The 18928-nt window shown below is 31.0% G+C and overlaps 5 protein-coding genes across 6 annotated transcripts in view; 3 read left to right on the top strand and 2 right to left on the bottom strand.

Annotated features, from left to right (window-relative positions):
• Window positions 1-1699, bottom strand: part of Hook (hook microtubule tethering protein) — a 2738-nt gene extending 1039 nt beyond the window's left edge. The window contains exon 1 of the mRNA XM_070308457.1: window positions 26-1699. Within this exon, the coding sequence (XP_070164558.1) occupies window positions 26-1110 (1085 nt within the window). The 5' untranslated portion in view covers window positions 1111-1699. The remainder of the gene's footprint in view (window positions 1-25) is intronic.
• Hsc20 (iron-sulfur cluster co-chaperone protein HscB-like protein, mitochondrial) lies at window positions 975-2683 on the top strand. Its single transcript, XM_070308186.1, has 3 exons — window positions 975-1894; window positions 2005-2261; window positions 2351-2683. The coding sequence occupies exons 1-3, from the start codon at window positions 1538-1540 to the stop codon at window positions 2478-2480; spliced, it is 744 nt and encodes a 247-aa protein (XP_070164287.1). The 5' UTR covers window positions 975-1537; the 3' UTR covers window positions 2481-2683.
• Window positions 2606-3784, bottom strand: Ak6 (adenylate kinase isoenzyme 6). Of its 2 annotated transcripts, none has more exons than XM_070308189.1 (3): window positions 3734-3784; window positions 3204-3355; window positions 2606-3056 (listed from the first exon to the last, which is right to left on the bottom strand). In XM_070308189.1, the coding sequence occupies exons 2-3, from the start codon at window positions 3327-3329 to the stop codon at window positions 2715-2717; spliced, it is 468 nt and encodes a 155-aa protein (XP_070164290.1). In that variant the 5' UTR covers window positions 3330-3355; window positions 3734-3784; the 3' UTR covers window positions 2606-2714. The 2 variants fall into 2 exon arrangements, with proteins under 2 accessions (XP_070164290.1, XP_070164289.1); XM_070308188.1 differs by lacking the exon at window positions 3734-3784 and adding an exon at window positions 3427-3717 and having other exon boundaries at window positions 2607-3056.
• A 543-nt stretch (window positions 3785-4327) lies between these two features.
• Window positions 4328-8021, top strand: LOC138939911 (protein BTG4). The gene is made up of 3 exons (XM_070308245.1): window positions 4328-4427; window positions 5289-5994; window positions 6453-8021. Exons 2-3 carry the CDS (start codon window positions 5545-5547, stop codon window positions 6807-6809), a joined length of 807 nt encoding a protein of 268 aa, XP_070164346.1. The 5' UTR covers window positions 4328-4427; window positions 5289-5544; the 3' UTR covers window positions 6810-8021.
• Window positions 8022-15704: 7683 nt separating this feature from the next.
• On the top strand, window positions 15705-18820 carry Idh3b (isocitrate dehydrogenase [NAD] subunit beta, mitochondrial). The gene is made up of 6 exons (XM_070308283.1): window positions 15705-15812; window positions 16489-16548; window positions 16614-16823; window positions 16990-17381; window positions 17491-17680; window positions 17788-18820. Exons 1-6 carry the CDS (start codon window positions 15771-15773, stop codon window positions 18016-18018), a joined length of 1125 nt encoding a protein of 374 aa, XP_070164384.1. The 5' UTR covers window positions 15705-15770; the 3' UTR covers window positions 18019-18820.
• The last annotated feature ends 108 nt before the right edge of the window (window positions 18821-18928 follow it).

The raw sequence follows: 18928 nt of genomic DNA, 5'->3' as shown, positions 1-18928 counted from the left end.
AAGCAGTGGTATCAACGCAGAGTACTGATTACGCAACATCATCGTACGCTTTACTTCTTCTTCATAGTCCAACTTGGCTTGTAAATATTCGACGTTCTTATCTTCCGATATCTTTAACTGCCTCTTAAGATCGCTCAAATCCTCCATCTTCTTCTTGTACGATTCTATCATGATTTCATATTTTGATACTTTATCTACAGTTTCTCTCAAGGCATCGACTTCGTCTTTCAGCTGATTTGCTTCGTCAGCTGTTTTTTGCAAATCTTCTTGTCTCGACTGTAACTCCAACACTTCCTTTTCCAACAATTCTGCCTTTAATCTGTAATCATCCCTGGATGTTTCCATCTTAAACAATTCGTCCTTTAATGCTTCCACTTGTTTCCGTAGCCCAGAATATTTCGATATAGAGCCAGACTCCTCTGGATTTTCAAACTCGTCCAGTTGCTCCTGCAATTTTTTATTCTCCGCAATTAATGCAGCCTTTTCTTCCTGTAACAGAGAAAGCTGTTGATCAAGCTCGTGACACTTCTGCGCTAGTTGATCCGCTGTTGCCTGGAGTTCAGCATAAAGTCTCTGTTGAGCACCATCGGCCATATCCAATTCAAAGTTTAAGCTGGTACGCAGACTCAATCTGGATCCATGCACGCTGCTCTCAAGCTCCTGGATACTCTGCATTATTGCCTGCTGTACAGTTTCCTCCATACCCATTATTTTGGTGATGTACTGTTGCTTCTGATCACAATTGACAGCACAGCCAAGAATCAGCTGTAATAAACGACGCAGCTCGTCGCTATCGCAATGCTCGCCGATCTTGATCGCATCTGGTTTGACGTAGCCTGACAATTGCTGATTCAAACACTCCAAGTAATATTCCATCACAGCCTCCACAATCTTCTTCATGTTGCTTACTCTAAGACGCCAGTTGGCACCTACGTCAATCTTGATCTTCGCTTTCCATACCGCTGTGAACCACTCTGGTGCAATCTGGGCCAAGGCTTCCGCCAGGGCAACCCCATCACTTATATCCTCTGCAGAGTTATGCGGCGCTTGAAGATCGAATGTACCCAACCATTTGATTAAATTGCTCAATTGTTGTCGATGATCTCCCATTTCGCTGTGTTTTTCCGGAGTCTAGAGAGCTTGAAGAAAGCTCGGGGATCGCACGTTTCTAGTTTTCGTCAAATTCTGTGGCACGTGTTGTTCTTGTGACCGCGACTCTTGATTGAATTCATAATCCCACTTGTCTTTCTTTGAATCGAGATACAATATTATAAATTAGATGTAGAATTGTGAATTCCTATACCAAACCATCTGTTCTGCTGCATATAGACACTCGATCTAACCTAAAGTTGCTATTGTCATCGCGCCCCGATACGGTCTGATAGCGCTTTATCGTACTTTATCGGAAAGAGCAGGAGAGAAGCGGAAGGCGGAAGACATAAATTCAAGTACAACCTCGAACAATGACTCGTGTAGATAATGTGCGATAATTGTATCGTACATGGCATAGATTATATGACGAGATTACATTGGAAAAATGTTTTTGACGAGAATCATTAAAAAATCCATGATGGCAGTAAGTCCGGTCAAGCAGCAATGCAAATTGTATTCGTATTATGCATCGAGAAATACGATTCACCCTGCAATCCAATTATCGGGAACTTCGTGTTTCTGCAGCGATAGCCCACTTAAATGTTGGAATTGCAATTATATATACAAATCCGAGCTGTTCTGTTCGAAATGCAAAGTGTTGCAGGAACTACCGCAGAACTTGGATTACTTCGACATCATAGGAATTAAAAAAAATTATAATGTGGCGAATGAAGAAGTACACAAAAAATATAAAGAGTTGCAAAAAATGTTACATCCTGATAAATTTGGTAACAAATCTGAGGCAAGTATTCATTTTTAGGCATATAATTTTCTATCACAAGCCTCTTAATTTAAGATTATCGAAATGTCCTTTCTATATCTATAAGAAAAATCTGTTTTAACTGTCGATAGAAAGAAAGACAAATCTCCGAGAATATATCTTCTCTAATAAATAAGGCTTATAGTACATTGGTGCATCCATTAAAAAGAGGATTGTATATGTTACAATTAAGAGGTATATCGATACCAGAAGCAACCACCAACTTGAATTCAGAATTTCTTATAGAGATTATGGAGCGTAATGAAGAAATAGAAAATGCGTTGGAGGACAAAGACAAAATCATCAAATTGGTCAAAGAATCCAAAGAAATACTTGATACATTATCAAAGTAATCTTCGCTTTCCTTAACCATAAAAAAAAATTTATACTGTTAAAATTTTAATATACCTTGTAATGTTTTTGTCAATTTTTCTTCAGACATGTGGCAGAAGCATTCAATAAGGAAGATATGGAAATGGCAATAAAGATCTTGATAAAAATGAAATACTATAATACTATAGATAATAGATTAAAAAGGCTAAAGCATGACTTAGGTATAGTAGAATAAATATATTATAACTTTTGCAACAAACAAAAATTCTGTTTTTAAATCATTTTTCTTTAATGCATTAAATATAAAAAACATGTTTTTATATGTATTATTTTGTAACGTGTAACTTATGCACAGATTTTTGTATTTGCAACAAGTTAAAGTGTAAATAATGCCTTAGTTTAATTTAAATAATGTAAATAAAGCAAGAGAGATTGTATCAGATTGAGGAGAAATTAATTACATATATTTTCAAGTTTGCTGATTGTCTATTTTCCATTGCTCCAGCCACTGACATATTCTATTTACATTATCTGTCACCTGATCTAAAGTATTGCTCATTAGTTCGTGTACTATTTCTTTCCTGTAGGATGACCTTGCCTCTTCAAGAATAGTTTGAAAAATTTCGCAAGTTATGTTATCCTCTAGTTTTTTTCCACAATATCCCCTTTCTTTGAGGCGATCATATAAGATAGTATTGTCTGTTCTGAGTACAAGTACAATGTCAAACCATCTCTCGGGGAAGAAATCGACACTATGGTAATCTACAATCTTTCCTCCTTCATTCATAAGATTCTCCATTCCATCCAGTAGCTAGAAAAAAAAATATTGTGCAAAAATTTATATAGAAGATTTAGACAATACAACAGCAAATAATATTCTACAGACTTATATTTTAACTAAAAATTTTTATAGTGGTAAGATATATCAACTCGATAACAATAAATTATATCACAATACCTTTTCCTCATCTAACATATTGCAATGATACACATTGTCGTATTCAGTTACACATTCATTCTCTATAGCTAGTTTACTAACATCGAGCCATTCTAATTCAGTTTTCTCCGACAACATATGCGACATTAAACTCTTACCGACACCAGGCGTGCCTGAAAATTATAATTATTCTGAATGGAATTTGTTAAATGATGCGTATTACAATTACATAACTATTATATACCTGTTACTAGAATATTAGGCGCATTTCTATGCATGTTTAACATTTTTCAAAAACAAATATGCAGGTATGAAGTATGAAATCAAATTTCAACCACGTGTGTGTGTATATGTACGTGCTTCGTTTAGTTTCATCAGCTGAGAGCTATGAAGTAAATTCGAACAAAAAAAAAACCACAAGTGTATTGAAAATTTTTAGATTACTGATAAAGACTCTAAAAATTTTTTATTTTTCTTTATCCGACAAATTGATACATTTGACGAACTTTTTGTCATATGCGAATATAATATAAATATAATATCAGCCTCACTTTTGCAATATTAGATCTTTGCGTTTTGTTTACATGGATGTATTCTCTATATATTCTATGGCCTAGTTTACACTAATATACATTAATACGTATTAAATACTATACCGACCAATCACAATCATATCATTCTTTAGAGGAATGGTTATGATTGGCCAGTGTAGCGATTAATACGTATTAAAGCATATCGGTGTAAACTAGGCTTATACTTCTTCGCTTTCTCTCTTTTTCTCTAATGCCTAAATATACATTCATTAGTCTAGTTTCCATCAAAGCATTTAATTCGCACCAAGGTATCGATCATGTAACTTTTTATGTTTTCTAGGAAAAAGTTACATATTTAACTATGTATTTAACTTCCAGTGGAAACAGTACGTTAAATTCGATGCGAAACAGAAGCGGATTGAAGACTTTGGTGGAAATTAGATCATTCTCATTCTAACTGTGTGCAAAAACAAAACGAACAGACCTGTTGATAGTTGACAATGCGATTTCTTAAGACGGTATTACAATATATACGCTGATTGGTCAAGCCAATTGTAGAAAAACAGTTGTGAGGTACGTACATCTACATCGTACGTTATACTCCATGATTACGGGTGAACGTAACACGTGTTGGGTCGGGTATATTTAAAGAGAAAGAAGACGTAGTTGAGTTTCGCGCACTAGAGAGACACGGAATTTTCGTCACTGACTTGTAAGATTGATTTCATATCGTTATCGCGCGATATCGATGGGCTCGCGTCGCGTTCAACGCCCGATATTATAAACGCGTTCGCGACACGCATCGCAATCGGGAAAATCGGGGGCACGATTTGGCAGTGCGCGGGACGACGGCAATGATCTGGCATAAATCGTTGTGGCGTATCGACGTTCCGCGAACCCGACATAATGCACGTGATCATCGGCAAAAATCGAACGTCGGTCGATTATCAGCGGCGCGAGCGATGCGAGCCGTCTTCGCGCTCGGATACGCGACCTCCTTTGCCTAACCTGCCTGCTATTATTAAGCTGCATAACATATTGTACTGGGATTCGTCGCGCGATCGGTCGCGTCGAGTCCGTGCATGATATCTCGATCGCGCGACGTCGGCCACGCTGAATGTACGTTGAACGAGACACGTGGTTTCGTTTAAGTATCGAGAGGAAAACAAACAAACGCTGTGTTTTGTATAGGGCACAGTGTTTTCGAGCGGTCGTGTGTCAGTTCGTTGAAAAGTGGAACGCGCTTCGCGTTCTGGTTTTTTTTTTTTTTTTTCTCCAAGCGTATTAAGAGGTACTTTAGTGAGATTGAGGCATGAATTAGATTTTTAATTAAGAGCTCGTTGACTCACGCGTTTATGTTTACTATCACCGAGGATTTTGATTAGCAGGAGGCAATCTATTTGTGTGTGCAATCTAATTGTAATTGTTTTCTTCCCTTTCCAATACCGTTTTACGATTTTTATTCGATTCTACTTTTCAATCCGAATTTTAAACGGCTCGGAATCTCGAAATGAAATATTGAAATATATTATAATAATAGATAACGATATTATTTTTTTCTGTTTATATACAGATTGTAGCTGCTTTAGTGGGATATACAAATTATACAGTCGCGACAAAATTATTCAAAGTTTGGCAAGCAAGACGCCAGCAATACACGCCAGAAACATAGATCTTGAAGAATTCAAGCGCTGCAACGGTGCAGAAGGGCTCTATGTGCTCCACCGTGACTTGGGCAAATGGTACTTTAGTTTCCAAGAGCTTACTACTGTGGTATCGCGAGAGGTGCACTCGATCGACCTGTAATTTGGACATACGACAGCGACAAGATGCTCAACGAGATCAGGGCGGCGGTACTGTTCTTAGTAAAGCTGATCGAAAAAAGCGAAAAATTTAGTCCCGATCAATTAGAATGCTTCAAGCGGCACTTGGTCGAACTGCTGACGGAACGCTTTAAAAATCACTGGTTTCCCGACAAGCCGTTCAAAGGTCAGGGATATCGTTGTATTCGCGTCAATGGCCACAATCGCCGAGATGCGACCTTGGAGAGCGCCGCGAGTGCTGCTGGAGTCAAATACGAGGATCTGACCTTACCGGTAGAGTTAACTTTGTGGGTTGACCCCAACGAGGTCTGCTGTCGATTTGGCGAGAGCAAGGGATCGTACTGCACGTTGGCATCGTTTGAGGACAAGGAGAATGCTGTACCCATCTTTCAAGAACACAAAGAGAACATAAATAAAGAGAGTAAGGAAGTTTATGTGGGGCCCATCAAGATACAGGCAAGCGTTTCCCTCTTGATTATTTTTAATTTAATTAATGTCTTACAATCGATAAACAAATTAATACAAATTAAAACAGATTAAACTTTTTAATACATAGAGTATAGAGTATAAGTATAAACAATATAAATTCAAATTTCTAAATTTATAAATTTCTAGATTTATAAATTAATTTGTTCTTTGTATGACAAGTTCTTCATCATACAAAAGATTTGCATGATAAGCGATTTACAATAAAATATTTGTACAATAAATAATTTGCAATATTCATTCTGAATGTATTGATTAGATATTGAACATGTATTATTATACAAAGAACTATTAATTTACAGATTGGAAAAGTGATTATCTTTGAAATTGTTAATATTGATATTTTATTTACATGCGATATTTTCTTTATATCTGTTATCCAATCGTAATTACAAGATAACTTAAAAATAAATATGTTTCTGTTGCAGAAATCCCCTTTAACTACCAGTACAGAACAACAACAGCCGAAGTCAAAATTATTAAGCACTGCTAATCAAAATCAACAGCATAGCAATAATGGTACAGGTAGGAAGCGTAATTTGAATAGTCCTAGACTTCATCTGAACAGAAATCGTCCGTGGTTCGGCCACTCCTTTAGCATGGGTTATGGTCCTCATTCAATCAGCCAGCCTTGGTACAATATAATGCCTCCACATTTCCTCGGTGGTCCTTCTCCGCCGCCCTTTATGGGACACCGGGGGAATAAATGGGTACACCCGTCCTCTTATCCCGCAGGACCCGCCCGTTTCCACCATTGGTCTCCCAAAGCTACTCTTAAGGTATAAAGAAAATCTCTTTCAGAGAAAACAGTTAGGAAACCTGTTTCTTCTTCAAAAAAAATTCGAAGGAAAAAATTAACAAAATGTAAGCTGGTTTTATGAAAAATGCTTATTATTATTACATCTTGAAATAAAATATCATGCTGTGATTTATGTTCACGATTAAAAGAATTTCACTTAAAATATATTCTTGGTATACGTACGCAGATAGAATATATGTGTGTGTAGATATATAAATTATAAATATAAATTTTTATATATTAGAAACAGGTTTGTTAACGCGTTTTACGAATATTATCCATCCTGTAATTACAAATGACCTTGTTCGAAGTATGACTAAGGCTTACGATTTTTTATGACAAGAGATATTGCATTATTACATGTTACGTATATATAATGATAAATTGGAGTAATAGATGTTTAACTCCGAATGCAAGGTTGCTTGTAAGGTAGACTAGTGGCAATTCAAATAACGTATAAACATTAGCGATATCCGCGAAATGGGAGTAGATGTCATATCACATGACGGTTATTTTTTCGGTCAGTAACACTATTCGAAAAATACACAATATATCAAGGAATTGAGAGAATCTTCTTTAATTGTAAATTTATAGATTATACATTTTTCTAGTTATGTTGTCAATCTAATGAATTCTTGAAATTGTATAATCAAATTGACAATGTGAAATTATTTCATTGTGCGCTAATAGTCCAATAATAAAGGGAAAAAAACAAAAATAATTTCGAAAATTTTGGAACTCGATATAGACATCATTTTCTTGGACGAGAGGGAAGTGTAAAATAAAATATACTTTATTTATTTATCACTTTGTATATGACTAAGCGATATGAGGGCTTTTCGAAGGCCTGATAAGATCAGACAAAGACGACGTTGTGACTATATGATATAAAGACCATACATGTGACGTGATTAATTAATGTATGTTTTATTTTATATGGAAAAATCAATTTTTTTCGACGGCAGATGAATTTTAAAGCTTTATTTTTTATTTAAAAAATGTTTGTATCTAATTCCAAGATTTTCGAAATTAATTCTATTTTCCATCCCATTATAGTCTAATTTAAATTGAACTATAGATAACCGGTTTTGTTCTGGTATGACTAATATTTACTATAGTATATTTTATTTGCTATCAATAATACATTATGGTAAAGAATGTGGGAAATGTCAAGTTACCTTATATTTTGTGTGTGTATATATATATATATATATATATATATATATATATATATATATATATATATTACAAATAATTGTTATTAGTGATAAATGTGATTTTGGTAAAATCTTGACATATTCTGATTTATTAATCCGATGTTATATACATATATATATGTTATTATATTGTCTAACAAAATGTGAGAACAAATTCGTTCTATTTTTTCGTGTATCGGAGGGTAGCAACGCGAATGCATTCTAATTTTCGTACTTGGAAAAAGAAACACATCTACGATACATTATTTAAAGATACTGCCGTCATTGAGATTTTATCAGTGATCAATGCTTGTTGTTAGATTAACGAGCCAACGATATTAAAATTAATTGTGCTGCCATATGCAGTTAAACAAACCTGTTATTTTCGTCATATTCGACGTGAAGACGAGCGTGCCGAATTTATTTTTACAGATTATATACTATTTTTAACTTTACTCACATTGTTTGCATATCAGTTTCTTATGAAGTTAACATGTTCAAACAAAATGTTAACGCAATGATAATACTAATGTAGCTGTCATGTCAATGTACATTTGGCCTTATATGTATATTATAGAGAATTTATGAAACATATATAATAGTATATATACTAATTTATATATATGTTGGCTTTTATCGATAATAGGCGTTCGTATCTCTTGTTTTTATAGTATTATCTTCTCTTTATATATTTATATGTGGATATATTATATATATATAATATACACTGTACGTAAATATAGTAAGTGCAATTCTTATTTGTGATACTCTGTAAGATCAGTTGTTTCTTCGAGATTTTTGTATCGTATTCGCAGTATATTAATTTCGGATTAAACATTCTTCTTAATGTCTTACATTTATGGCTATTTAGGTAACGATAGTTAAAATCCTATTTTCAAAATATTTTTATATAACAAAATAAGAATGATTATATATATATTTCAAGTTATAATTAGTACAGCTATATATAATAGAAAATACAATTATGCAATTTATAATATATTTTATTCAATTATTTTTATGTATATATTATGTCATACATGTTCGGAAGAACTTAAATTTATGAGAAAGTAATCTAACCAAAATTTGCATAAATTTTTGAATGAATAAACTTAACTTCTCCTATAATATAAAATAGCAACACAAAAATTGTAAAAAGATTTTCTTAGATATAATCTATAAATTATCTTTTAAAATTGCCTTACTGTTAAGAACATTATTTTTCGATTTCAGTATTCGATCTAAAATGCCAAAAATCGAATAGATATAGTCTAAATTGTGCAATTAATTTAATATTGTGCAATTTGTTTGTGTAATGAATGAAACATAATTCTTTTCGAAGGAACAATTCTTGTTATGTGAACAAATAATATTGCAAATATTATGTGTAATTCCAACAAAATTTTAATAAAAAGCATGTGTGTGAGATGCATTTTTATATTAATCGCAGATAGCATAAACAATACTTTTTGAAACAATCATTTCTTAATTACGTAATACGGTAGAATCAGGGAATATGTTACATTTTCAATATCACATAGTAGGATTATTGTTTCTGCATTTTTTACGTGGTCTGATATATATATATTACTGTTGGTGGATACATACATACACACATAATAGTCTTTATGAATGATGAGAAATAATTTAGATGTATATTATAAAAAAAACCCTTAGTAAACTGCCTTCTAGATGACGATTTTTCAAAAGTATAGGATGATATTATATATCTTTTTGTAACTTTGTTTCGCGCCATAATTTCGAGATGCTGCAACTTCGTTTCGACAAATGTTACATGCTTGCCTTTTAAGACTGATTGATTACTGATTTTAAGCAAAATATCAAACATTATACACATGTATTTTTTTTTTTTTTTTTTTTTTTTTTTATAAATAGATCATAATATAACTATTGTTTTTTTTTCCCTTTATTTAATAACAATAATATAAGCATTAAAAAAGAATTGAATAAAAAATTGAAACAAACATTTGAACTATGTTTATGATAAATGATATATATCTATTCGACCTCGAGAAGATTTAGTTTTTATTGTAATAAAATTAATAACAATTTATAGTGAAACGAGATTGTTGTACCTCCATTATGATGAAAGAATTTATGTGAAATAGATCATCCTACATAGTGTAATTCTAGAACTATTACATCTTACGATTAGCATCGTTCACTCTCTTTCTCTCTCTAGACGTATACATGTATAATGTATGTATAATTTGTCCTAGTATAGGAACTTTGTGTTTAATTTGTTACATTTTATTCAAAAGAGTTATGTTGTTGTTTTATAGGAATATATAAAAAGTTTATAAATATTATATATATATATATATATACATATATATATATATATATATATATATATATATATATACATATATATAATATTATATATACATATATGTATATGTAGAATTAAGCAATATTGCATTCGGACATATTCTTTTATTAATATTCTTACATAACATAGACATATATAATAATATATATATATATATATATATATATATACATACATACATATATATACACGCAATGATATGTTTATATGTGTATTCATATACATATATATCATATATATATCATATATATATATATATATATATATATATATATATATATATATATATATATATATATATATAAAAGGAGAAAAACGCTCAACATTTGAAATGTTCCAAACTTTGTAACTGTGTTCAAATGTAGGAAAAATTGAATGCGATGACAACGTACCTTTTCTTAATGATAAGTAGTTAGTCAATTATTCTATACGAAAACCATATGCGGCAGAGTGATGTATGTCTTGTATAATCAACAGTAAAATGCAGCGAACAAGGATTCAAAGAAGCGAAACAGTACTTTTATATAAAAAATCTGAAATGTAATATATGCGACCAGAACAAATACTAATACAATAAACAAATAATAGCTCGCGGTTAGCACAAAACATTTTGTACTTATCCCATTTTCATTAGAACAATGTTTTAGCACTTTGAATCTGATTATGATATTGTCTTATCACACTTTGTATTTTATTTTTGATTAAACTTTATTATAAAATTATGTATCTAAATAAAACTATAGAGTATATATATAACGTATGATATTAAAGAGAGAAATATGAAGAGAAAATCAGTAAAATGAATAATAGATATAAGATTATCTAAGTCACACAAAACACATATTAAAAAATGTATTACCATTAGATCGGTGGATTCAAAGTGTTATCGCATTATGGAAACATGAAATTGGTGCCTTTTCTTCGTCTGATCGACATACTAGTTGATTTTTATCATGATATTGTTGAGCGTTCTTTCACGGAGGCGAGATCGCATTTCACATTTTCCATGACACGTCGAATTCTCCTACAATGAAATATAACAAAATGGTTGATGATTTTCCGAATTACCGCATATTGAAGAACGTATTAATGTTTGGATCATTTCGATTGTAGAGTATAATAAGCATTATATAAACGTATATACATATATCTTACTATTTGTACATCATATGTTGTACGGATATATATTTCTTCTTGCATAATTGTGTAATACCATTGTGACCCTGGATGAATGTTAAAAGAACGGTTTGATTTCCTTCTGACACATATGGATTTTATGATAAACTACCAACTATAAGAAAGATTTTTTATTATTTACTATTTTAATTTGGAGAAAAGATTATAATCTACAACAAAATTATTAAAAATACAAAACAAAAAATTCTATTAGCTATTAACTATTAAATTTGTAAATAGTAAATTAAAAAATCACAATTGTATTATTTTATTCGCTAAATATAAGCAAAAGATGTATATTTATTTGCATTTAAATAAAATTCTAATTATATCTATGAAATTTCATTAGCCAGGATAAGTTTTTTATATTAATAACTAAAAAGATAATATAGAAGGAATAAAGGATAGATAGAAGGAAGGAAGGAAGGAAGGAAGGAAGGAAGCCGTTGTTTTTTACATTCTATTGTATGATTAGCAAATTTCTCTTTGCATTTTTCGACAAGTTCAAACATAATATAGTTCTGTTTTTTTCAATAGTTTGTGTTTCATGTTATCTATTAATAAAAATATCATACATGTTAGAACGACACATATTCTCAGATCATCGATAATACTATACTTTTGCACTTTTCATAGTGCAATTGCGACTAAACAAGAATTTACGATTTTATCGTGCTTATCAATTGAATTTTATTCTCCAACGCGTTCGCGTTTACGTGGCCAGATAAAAAGGTAGCGCTTTAGTATTCTTCGATTAGGGTATGCCGACGCTTTAATTCGATGTAATCACGAAGTGATGATCATTAATGAAATCGTATAAGACTTCGACTGCACTCGACACTTACATAGCGAATTAGATAAGAGTTTTTTCTGTCGTATGTAGTTTTATGATATAGCATAAATTGCAAATGCTGTCTGCGAAATTGAAGGCGTTACAAACCACGATCGAATTTCGTCGCAATTAGAAAAAGAAATTCCAGAATTTCTTTTTCAAGATTAATTATATATATGAATATGACACTGCGATATTTTCTAACATAGAACTTAATAAACACTTTAAAGTTATTAAAAAGATCACTAACGATTTATTTAATAGTTATCATGAAAATACGATTGAAATAATATGTTTAAAAATTATTATTTTTAAACATTATTAATTTTATTTTACAATTTGTTAATCCTATCATTAAAAAATATCGTAGTATGATATTAATCGTAGTTTAACACTATCATAGTCTAATGATCATTGAATACTTATTATTTTTTATCTTAAGATCTCTCATGAATATGTAAATATATATATATATATATATATATATATATATATATATATACATTTGTTTATACATTACAAAATTTTATATAGCGAACAAAATAATCTAATTTATATAAAGAGAAAGCTACATATATCTATTGTTTTAAGGCAACGTTTGTGATGCCTTTGGTTTTGCGGTCTGCAACAGAATTTTAAGATTGTTGTTGGTAGTGACTATTGTCTGATAGAAACAAACGCTTGACCATTGTCGCATTCTGTATATACATCAATATTAGATAAATATTACATGCACATGTATGCACAGGATTGTTCGAGAAAAAGATATTTATATTTATTCACACAGAGTAATTAATTCACTATACAAGTAATACGAATTTAATTTTCTGTTTATTCAACTTATTAAAATTTCGATAATTACTTTTCATCTTCGAAAATTTAATTCCTGTTTTAATTATTTGACTATTGGCATTGAGCCAAGAATTTCGTGATGCACGTGATACATATTGGACTTATCTAAATTTATTATTTTAAAATGTGACTTATCATACATTTCTGACTTAAATAGTTCACATATATAAAATTTGACTTTGTCGTACTTGATTTATCATGTTTGACATACTCTTGACTTTATTAAAATAAATAGCTTACAATACATATATAAAGGTCTCAAAAGGAAAAAAATTAAATAAAATTCAAACTTCAAATTTTACAATGATCAATATTAATTTTCTATTTTAAACTAAGAACAAATTTCTTTTCCTCTGTTTACAAAAGAAATAGGATAACATTTGTTAATATATTTTAGTTTCAAAAGATATAAATTTATTTTTAAGATATTCATAATTGTTTATGCTGCGCTTTTCCTGGGCATTCCGTGTGTATTTCTGAAATTGGAAAAAGCAACATTGGTCAACGTTGATGTTCAATATAACAGCAAAGTTTTAGCTTTTGATCAAATATATCCTGTACATTTAGGCAAAATTAACTTTAACTGTGTTATAAATTGTGACTGATGTACTTACGATCTTGACTTCAAAATATAGCAATTTTTCTTAAAATTAAAATATACAAAAAAGGAAGATACAAAGACACACATATATACACACGAAGACACACATACACTCCGATTCGGCGATTTTTCAAGTATTCTATTCGACACAATATCGTAAAAATATAACACGTTATTATGATTGTATTAACGCCATTAACGATTTATAATTACATAAATAAAATGTATGGGGATGTAACACACATTTAATAAATACTTTTGCAAATCAAACTTCGCTCCTGCATTATTTTTATTTCAATTCGATCCACGCCATGTATAAATAAAAAATATTTATTTATACAGTTTATAACAAAAATGTATTTGTAGACAACGTTAAGATATATTGGTATCAAATTTTGCAAAATATTTTCTTCACATGTTTAATAGTTTATCTTTCTCTCTGCGCTATAAATATCAAACTAATAATATACATTCTTTACAATATATAATATTACAATATATAATACCTTAATATTTAATTAATTTTATATTTATATGTATATGTATTAATGTATTGTTGATTATATATTTTGGCGCTTATTCTGAGCTCACATTTAGGAGCGCACTTAAAGTGCCATATTTAAAGGCGTAGATAAATGTATTAGTAATATGATTAAAGTCAGTCGTATTCTCATCATTTATCTATTTATAGCGCCTTTAACTTAGAGATACATTTATGATTTTAGAGGTACATTTATTTATTTATTTACTATGTTGTATATATATATATTATGCTTATATTAGAGTCCTATATAATCAGAGAAGCGACATCGTTACCCCCTCCATGCTTCCCATGATCACCATGATTGGCCCTAAAGGCCATCACACACAAAATTCCGTAAGTACATAAGGCGTAAGCGTAAGAAAATTGACCAATCCCAATCAAGTATTGGGCTTTGCGTAAAAGTGATAGGGTTATGGAGAACAAAATACTTGATTGGGATTGGTCCATTTTCTTACGCTTATGCCTTACATCGTTACGGAATTTTATGTGTGAAGGCCTTAAGCAGTATCCGCAATAGGTGTAGTAAGCCTTAAGCCATAAGGAATTGATCAATCACAGTTCAATGTGAGAAGAATAATCAAATATGATTGGTTAATTTCTTACGGCTTAAGGCTTAAATTCTTATTATAGATACCGTTTTAAGGCCGTGGCACATAAAAAAACTTAAACAGTAAGACTTAAGACGTAAGCGAATTGACCAATCACGGTCGAACAGTAAGGCAGCCATATTGAAACGTAAGCTACGCTGAAAATTCCGTATAGTTGAAATTCTTAAGTTTTAAGTCTTACTGCTTAAGTTTTTTTATGTGCCCGGGCCCTTACTGAACAGTGACGGATGTCGCGTAGTTGTCAAAAATTAGCATTTCTCTCTCTCTCTCTCTCTCTCTCTCTCTACGCTATAAAGATTTAAATTTATTTTAACCTTTTAAGAATATAAATAATTTTTTTATAACATAATATATTTTTAAATATTTATATTATAATTATACTTTTACTTTCGGTAAACATTGACAAATGTATATTTCTATACACATAATTTAATGTAAATAATATTTGCTTATATGTGATTTAATATTTTTGCTTATCAAATATATTAATTATATGTTAAAATATAATATATACAAAAAAGTATTTTCTCTCTCTTTTTCTTCTAACATATAAAATACTAAATTATTTATTAAGGCTCTTAAAATATAATTTAAATGCACTTTTCCTTATATAAAAAAATTCTCTGGAATTTTATTTATAGAGAAGATGAAGCATTTACTATTTATAAACAAATTGCGATGGATATACATTAAATCGATATGGCACAACTCTACTCTGTGATTACACTCCTGCGTGCGAGTGCGAGTGAATAAATTAGCGTTCGACTTCGACTCTGTCGTCAAAAATGGCTTTATTCGCGAGGAACATCTGCAAAACATTTTCCCAGGTAATACGATGGTCCTTTGTATTTTCGAAATTCCGCCTTGCTTGTATTTGTGAAATATGAAAAAATATATAACAGGAATAGAAACGTTAATAATTATGTTGTGTAAAAATAACGCGACATTTCTTGGCGGATAGTAGATGGAAGAAGAACCGCAAGGGCATTGCATATTCAAGTATTTTTATTCGAAATGCAGACTAATTTTCGATGACTCGTATCAGAAATATGCTTATTTCGATATATTGCGAGTGTTCTGTAATCATCTAAATACATGAATTTTTATATATCAATTAGAACGAGCAACCAGTTCCGAACTAACTTATTAGGTTATTTAATCGGGATGATTATATGTTATCCATCGAAAAACAGAAAGTTAGACCAACTATTTCTTAAAAATAAATAAATTATTAATGAAAAATGCATCAACTTTCTTATGCGCATATACTCATGCTTGAGTCAAATAACAAAATAGGAAGATGCTACTTGAAATTTTTAAAATTATTACATTCATATATATTTATTATGTATGTGTAAGCTCTATCTGACATATATATTTGTATATTTAGAGTTAGAGAGTATATCATATTTATAATTTATTAGTTTATATATATATATATATAAACTAACAAACTATAAATATGATATATATAAGTTTTATTATAATTCATTTTGTGTACAGGCTGCTCAGAAGAGCACTATTAGGACTCTGCATGTAGGCGTGATACGGCAGCAAGAATCAGTAAATATTGCTATTTTTTAAATGACATTTAGATACTTGTGTCTACTGATAATTATTTCTTTCAGATAGTTGAACAAGAAGGAAGGTTGAAATGTACCTTGATACCAGGAGACGGTGTTGGGCCAGAACTTGTAGTTGCGGTTCAGAGTGTGTTCAAAGCTGCGGATGTCCCGGTTGAATTTGAGCCCTATTTTCTGTCTGAAGTGAATCCAACTCTGAGCGCTCCTTTGGATCAAGTCTCTAATAGTATTGCTAGAAATCGAGTCTGTTTAAAGGTTTGATTAGATATTTCTTATAATCTTATGACATAATTATTATATATCTAAAGAGCTTATAAAACATTAAATATATTATGCTTCAAAATTTGTTAAAGAATATGTGCAGCTGAAAGATAGTGATGATTTTATAACATTATATGTAACATTATTTTTTATATTACAGGGTATTCTAGCAACTCCAGATCATTCTATGACAGGAGAGTTGCAAACCTTGAATATGAAACTACGTAAGAGCTTGGACCTATATTCGAATGTAGTACATGTAAAATCTCTACCAGGTATTAGATCACGTCATCAGAATGTAGATTGTGTTATCATCAGAGAACAAACAGAAGGAGAGTATTCCGCATTGGAGCATGAATCTGTCAAAGGAGTGGTAGAATGTCTGAAGATTGTAACAGCTACTAAGAGTCAGAGAATTGCAAAGTTTGCCTTTGATTACGCCGTAAAGAATAATCGCAAGAAAGTTACATGTGTTCACAAAGCTAACATAATGAAGCTCGGGGATGGACTTTTCCTCAGGTCTTGCCAAGAGATTGCCAAAATGTATCCCAGGTATCCTAATAATTTTTTATCACCTATTGTCTAACTTAAATGTTTGTTATAAAAAGTAATGCAAAATTTTTTATATTTTTATAAAACAATATTTTTGTTGATAAAACAGAATTACTTTCGAGACAATGATTGTCGATAACTGCACCATGCAGATGGTTTCTAATCCACATCAGTTCGATGTTATGGTAATGCCGAATCTGTATGGAAATATCGTAGATAATCTCGCATCCGGCTTAGTCGGCGGTGCTGGAGTCGTTGCTGGTGCCAGTTATAGCCCCGAATGTGTCGTTTTTGAACCGGTAATATATTTTGCTTTACTGTTGCAACATAAGATTTATATTTGATACAGTGACTTGTTAATTTCAAAATGCACAATTATATTACTAAACTGCATTCTCTTCAATAGGGTGCAAGGCACACATATTCTGAGGCAGTTGGCAAGAATGTTGCGAATCCGACAGCGTTGTTGCTGTGCGCGGTGAAACTATTAAATCATGTAAATCTCAAACGCTATGGTGAGCAAATCCGGGAAGCATTGAACCGCGTGTTAAATGACGGAAAAGTGCTCACAAAGGATCTGGGTGGGCAAAGCTCTACAACGGAGTTCACCACCGCCGTAATAAACAGCCTGCGTTAACGATAATATTTGTGTAATATAGAACAGAGATACATAGATCCTCCGTCGCAAACTCATTTTTTTGAAATCATCTAGGATATCTGGAATGATTGTGTAAAGTGTAGTACACCTATTATAGGGTATAGCTATGTATAATTATATATAATTTATATTATATTATATATATATATATATATATATATATATATATATACTCTGTCCAAACAAAGAATGTACCTCGGTCCGTGCATAAGCGGGCAAAGTGGGATGAACATAGCGAGATACTCAATACCGTATACATAGATATGGTTTCTATAGGTGGAGACCTGCGCGAAACAAACGAGTTTTCGTCCAGACCGAAGTCATTCTCTCTTTGAACAGAGTATACATAATTTATAGAATTATAAAATTTGTAAAATTGTATAATTGTATAGTAATATACAATGATGTATATTCTTATCTGCAATAGTAATGCATTGTACGTTCTGTGAACAAAAAAAACTTTAAACAGTCTTTGCACATTGCAGGTTCATGCATGGAAGTCCAATCGTGATGTGCAAATGCATAATTAATTTTATAATACAAATAAATTATGCTACCTTACACACTTTATTCTAAAACTACAATTAGTTCCCATCAATTCAATCAAATAATGTAAATATATAAATAATATGTTTATAATAAACTTAAACAAAATTGTATTAAAAACTGATGAACTATATTCCAATGTATTTTTTTACTTACAATTTATTTTTCTTTATACTAATTATTTAATTGTTTTTGTTTAATCTTTAGAAATAAACTAATAAGAATTGTTATAGTATTACAGATATATATTCGTCTCTCTCTCTCTCTCTCTCTCTCTCTCTCTCTCTCTCTCTCTCTCCTTCATCCAGTAAGTTTCGTTTAAATCGACAATAGATCATATATG

The sequence above is a fragment of the Polyergus mexicanus genome, unplaced genomic scaffold (assembly GCF_030449975.1).
Source record: "Polyergus mexicanus isolate NDT 795.1 unplaced genomic scaffold, iyPolMexi1.0 SCAF_15, whole genome shotgun sequence".
Classification (NCBI taxonomy): Eukaryota; Metazoa; Arthropoda; class Insecta; order Hymenoptera; family Formicidae; genus Polyergus; species Polyergus mexicanus.
The sequence above is the reverse complement of the archived record's forward strand: the minus strand, read 5'-3'. Positions and strand labels throughout refer to the sequence as shown.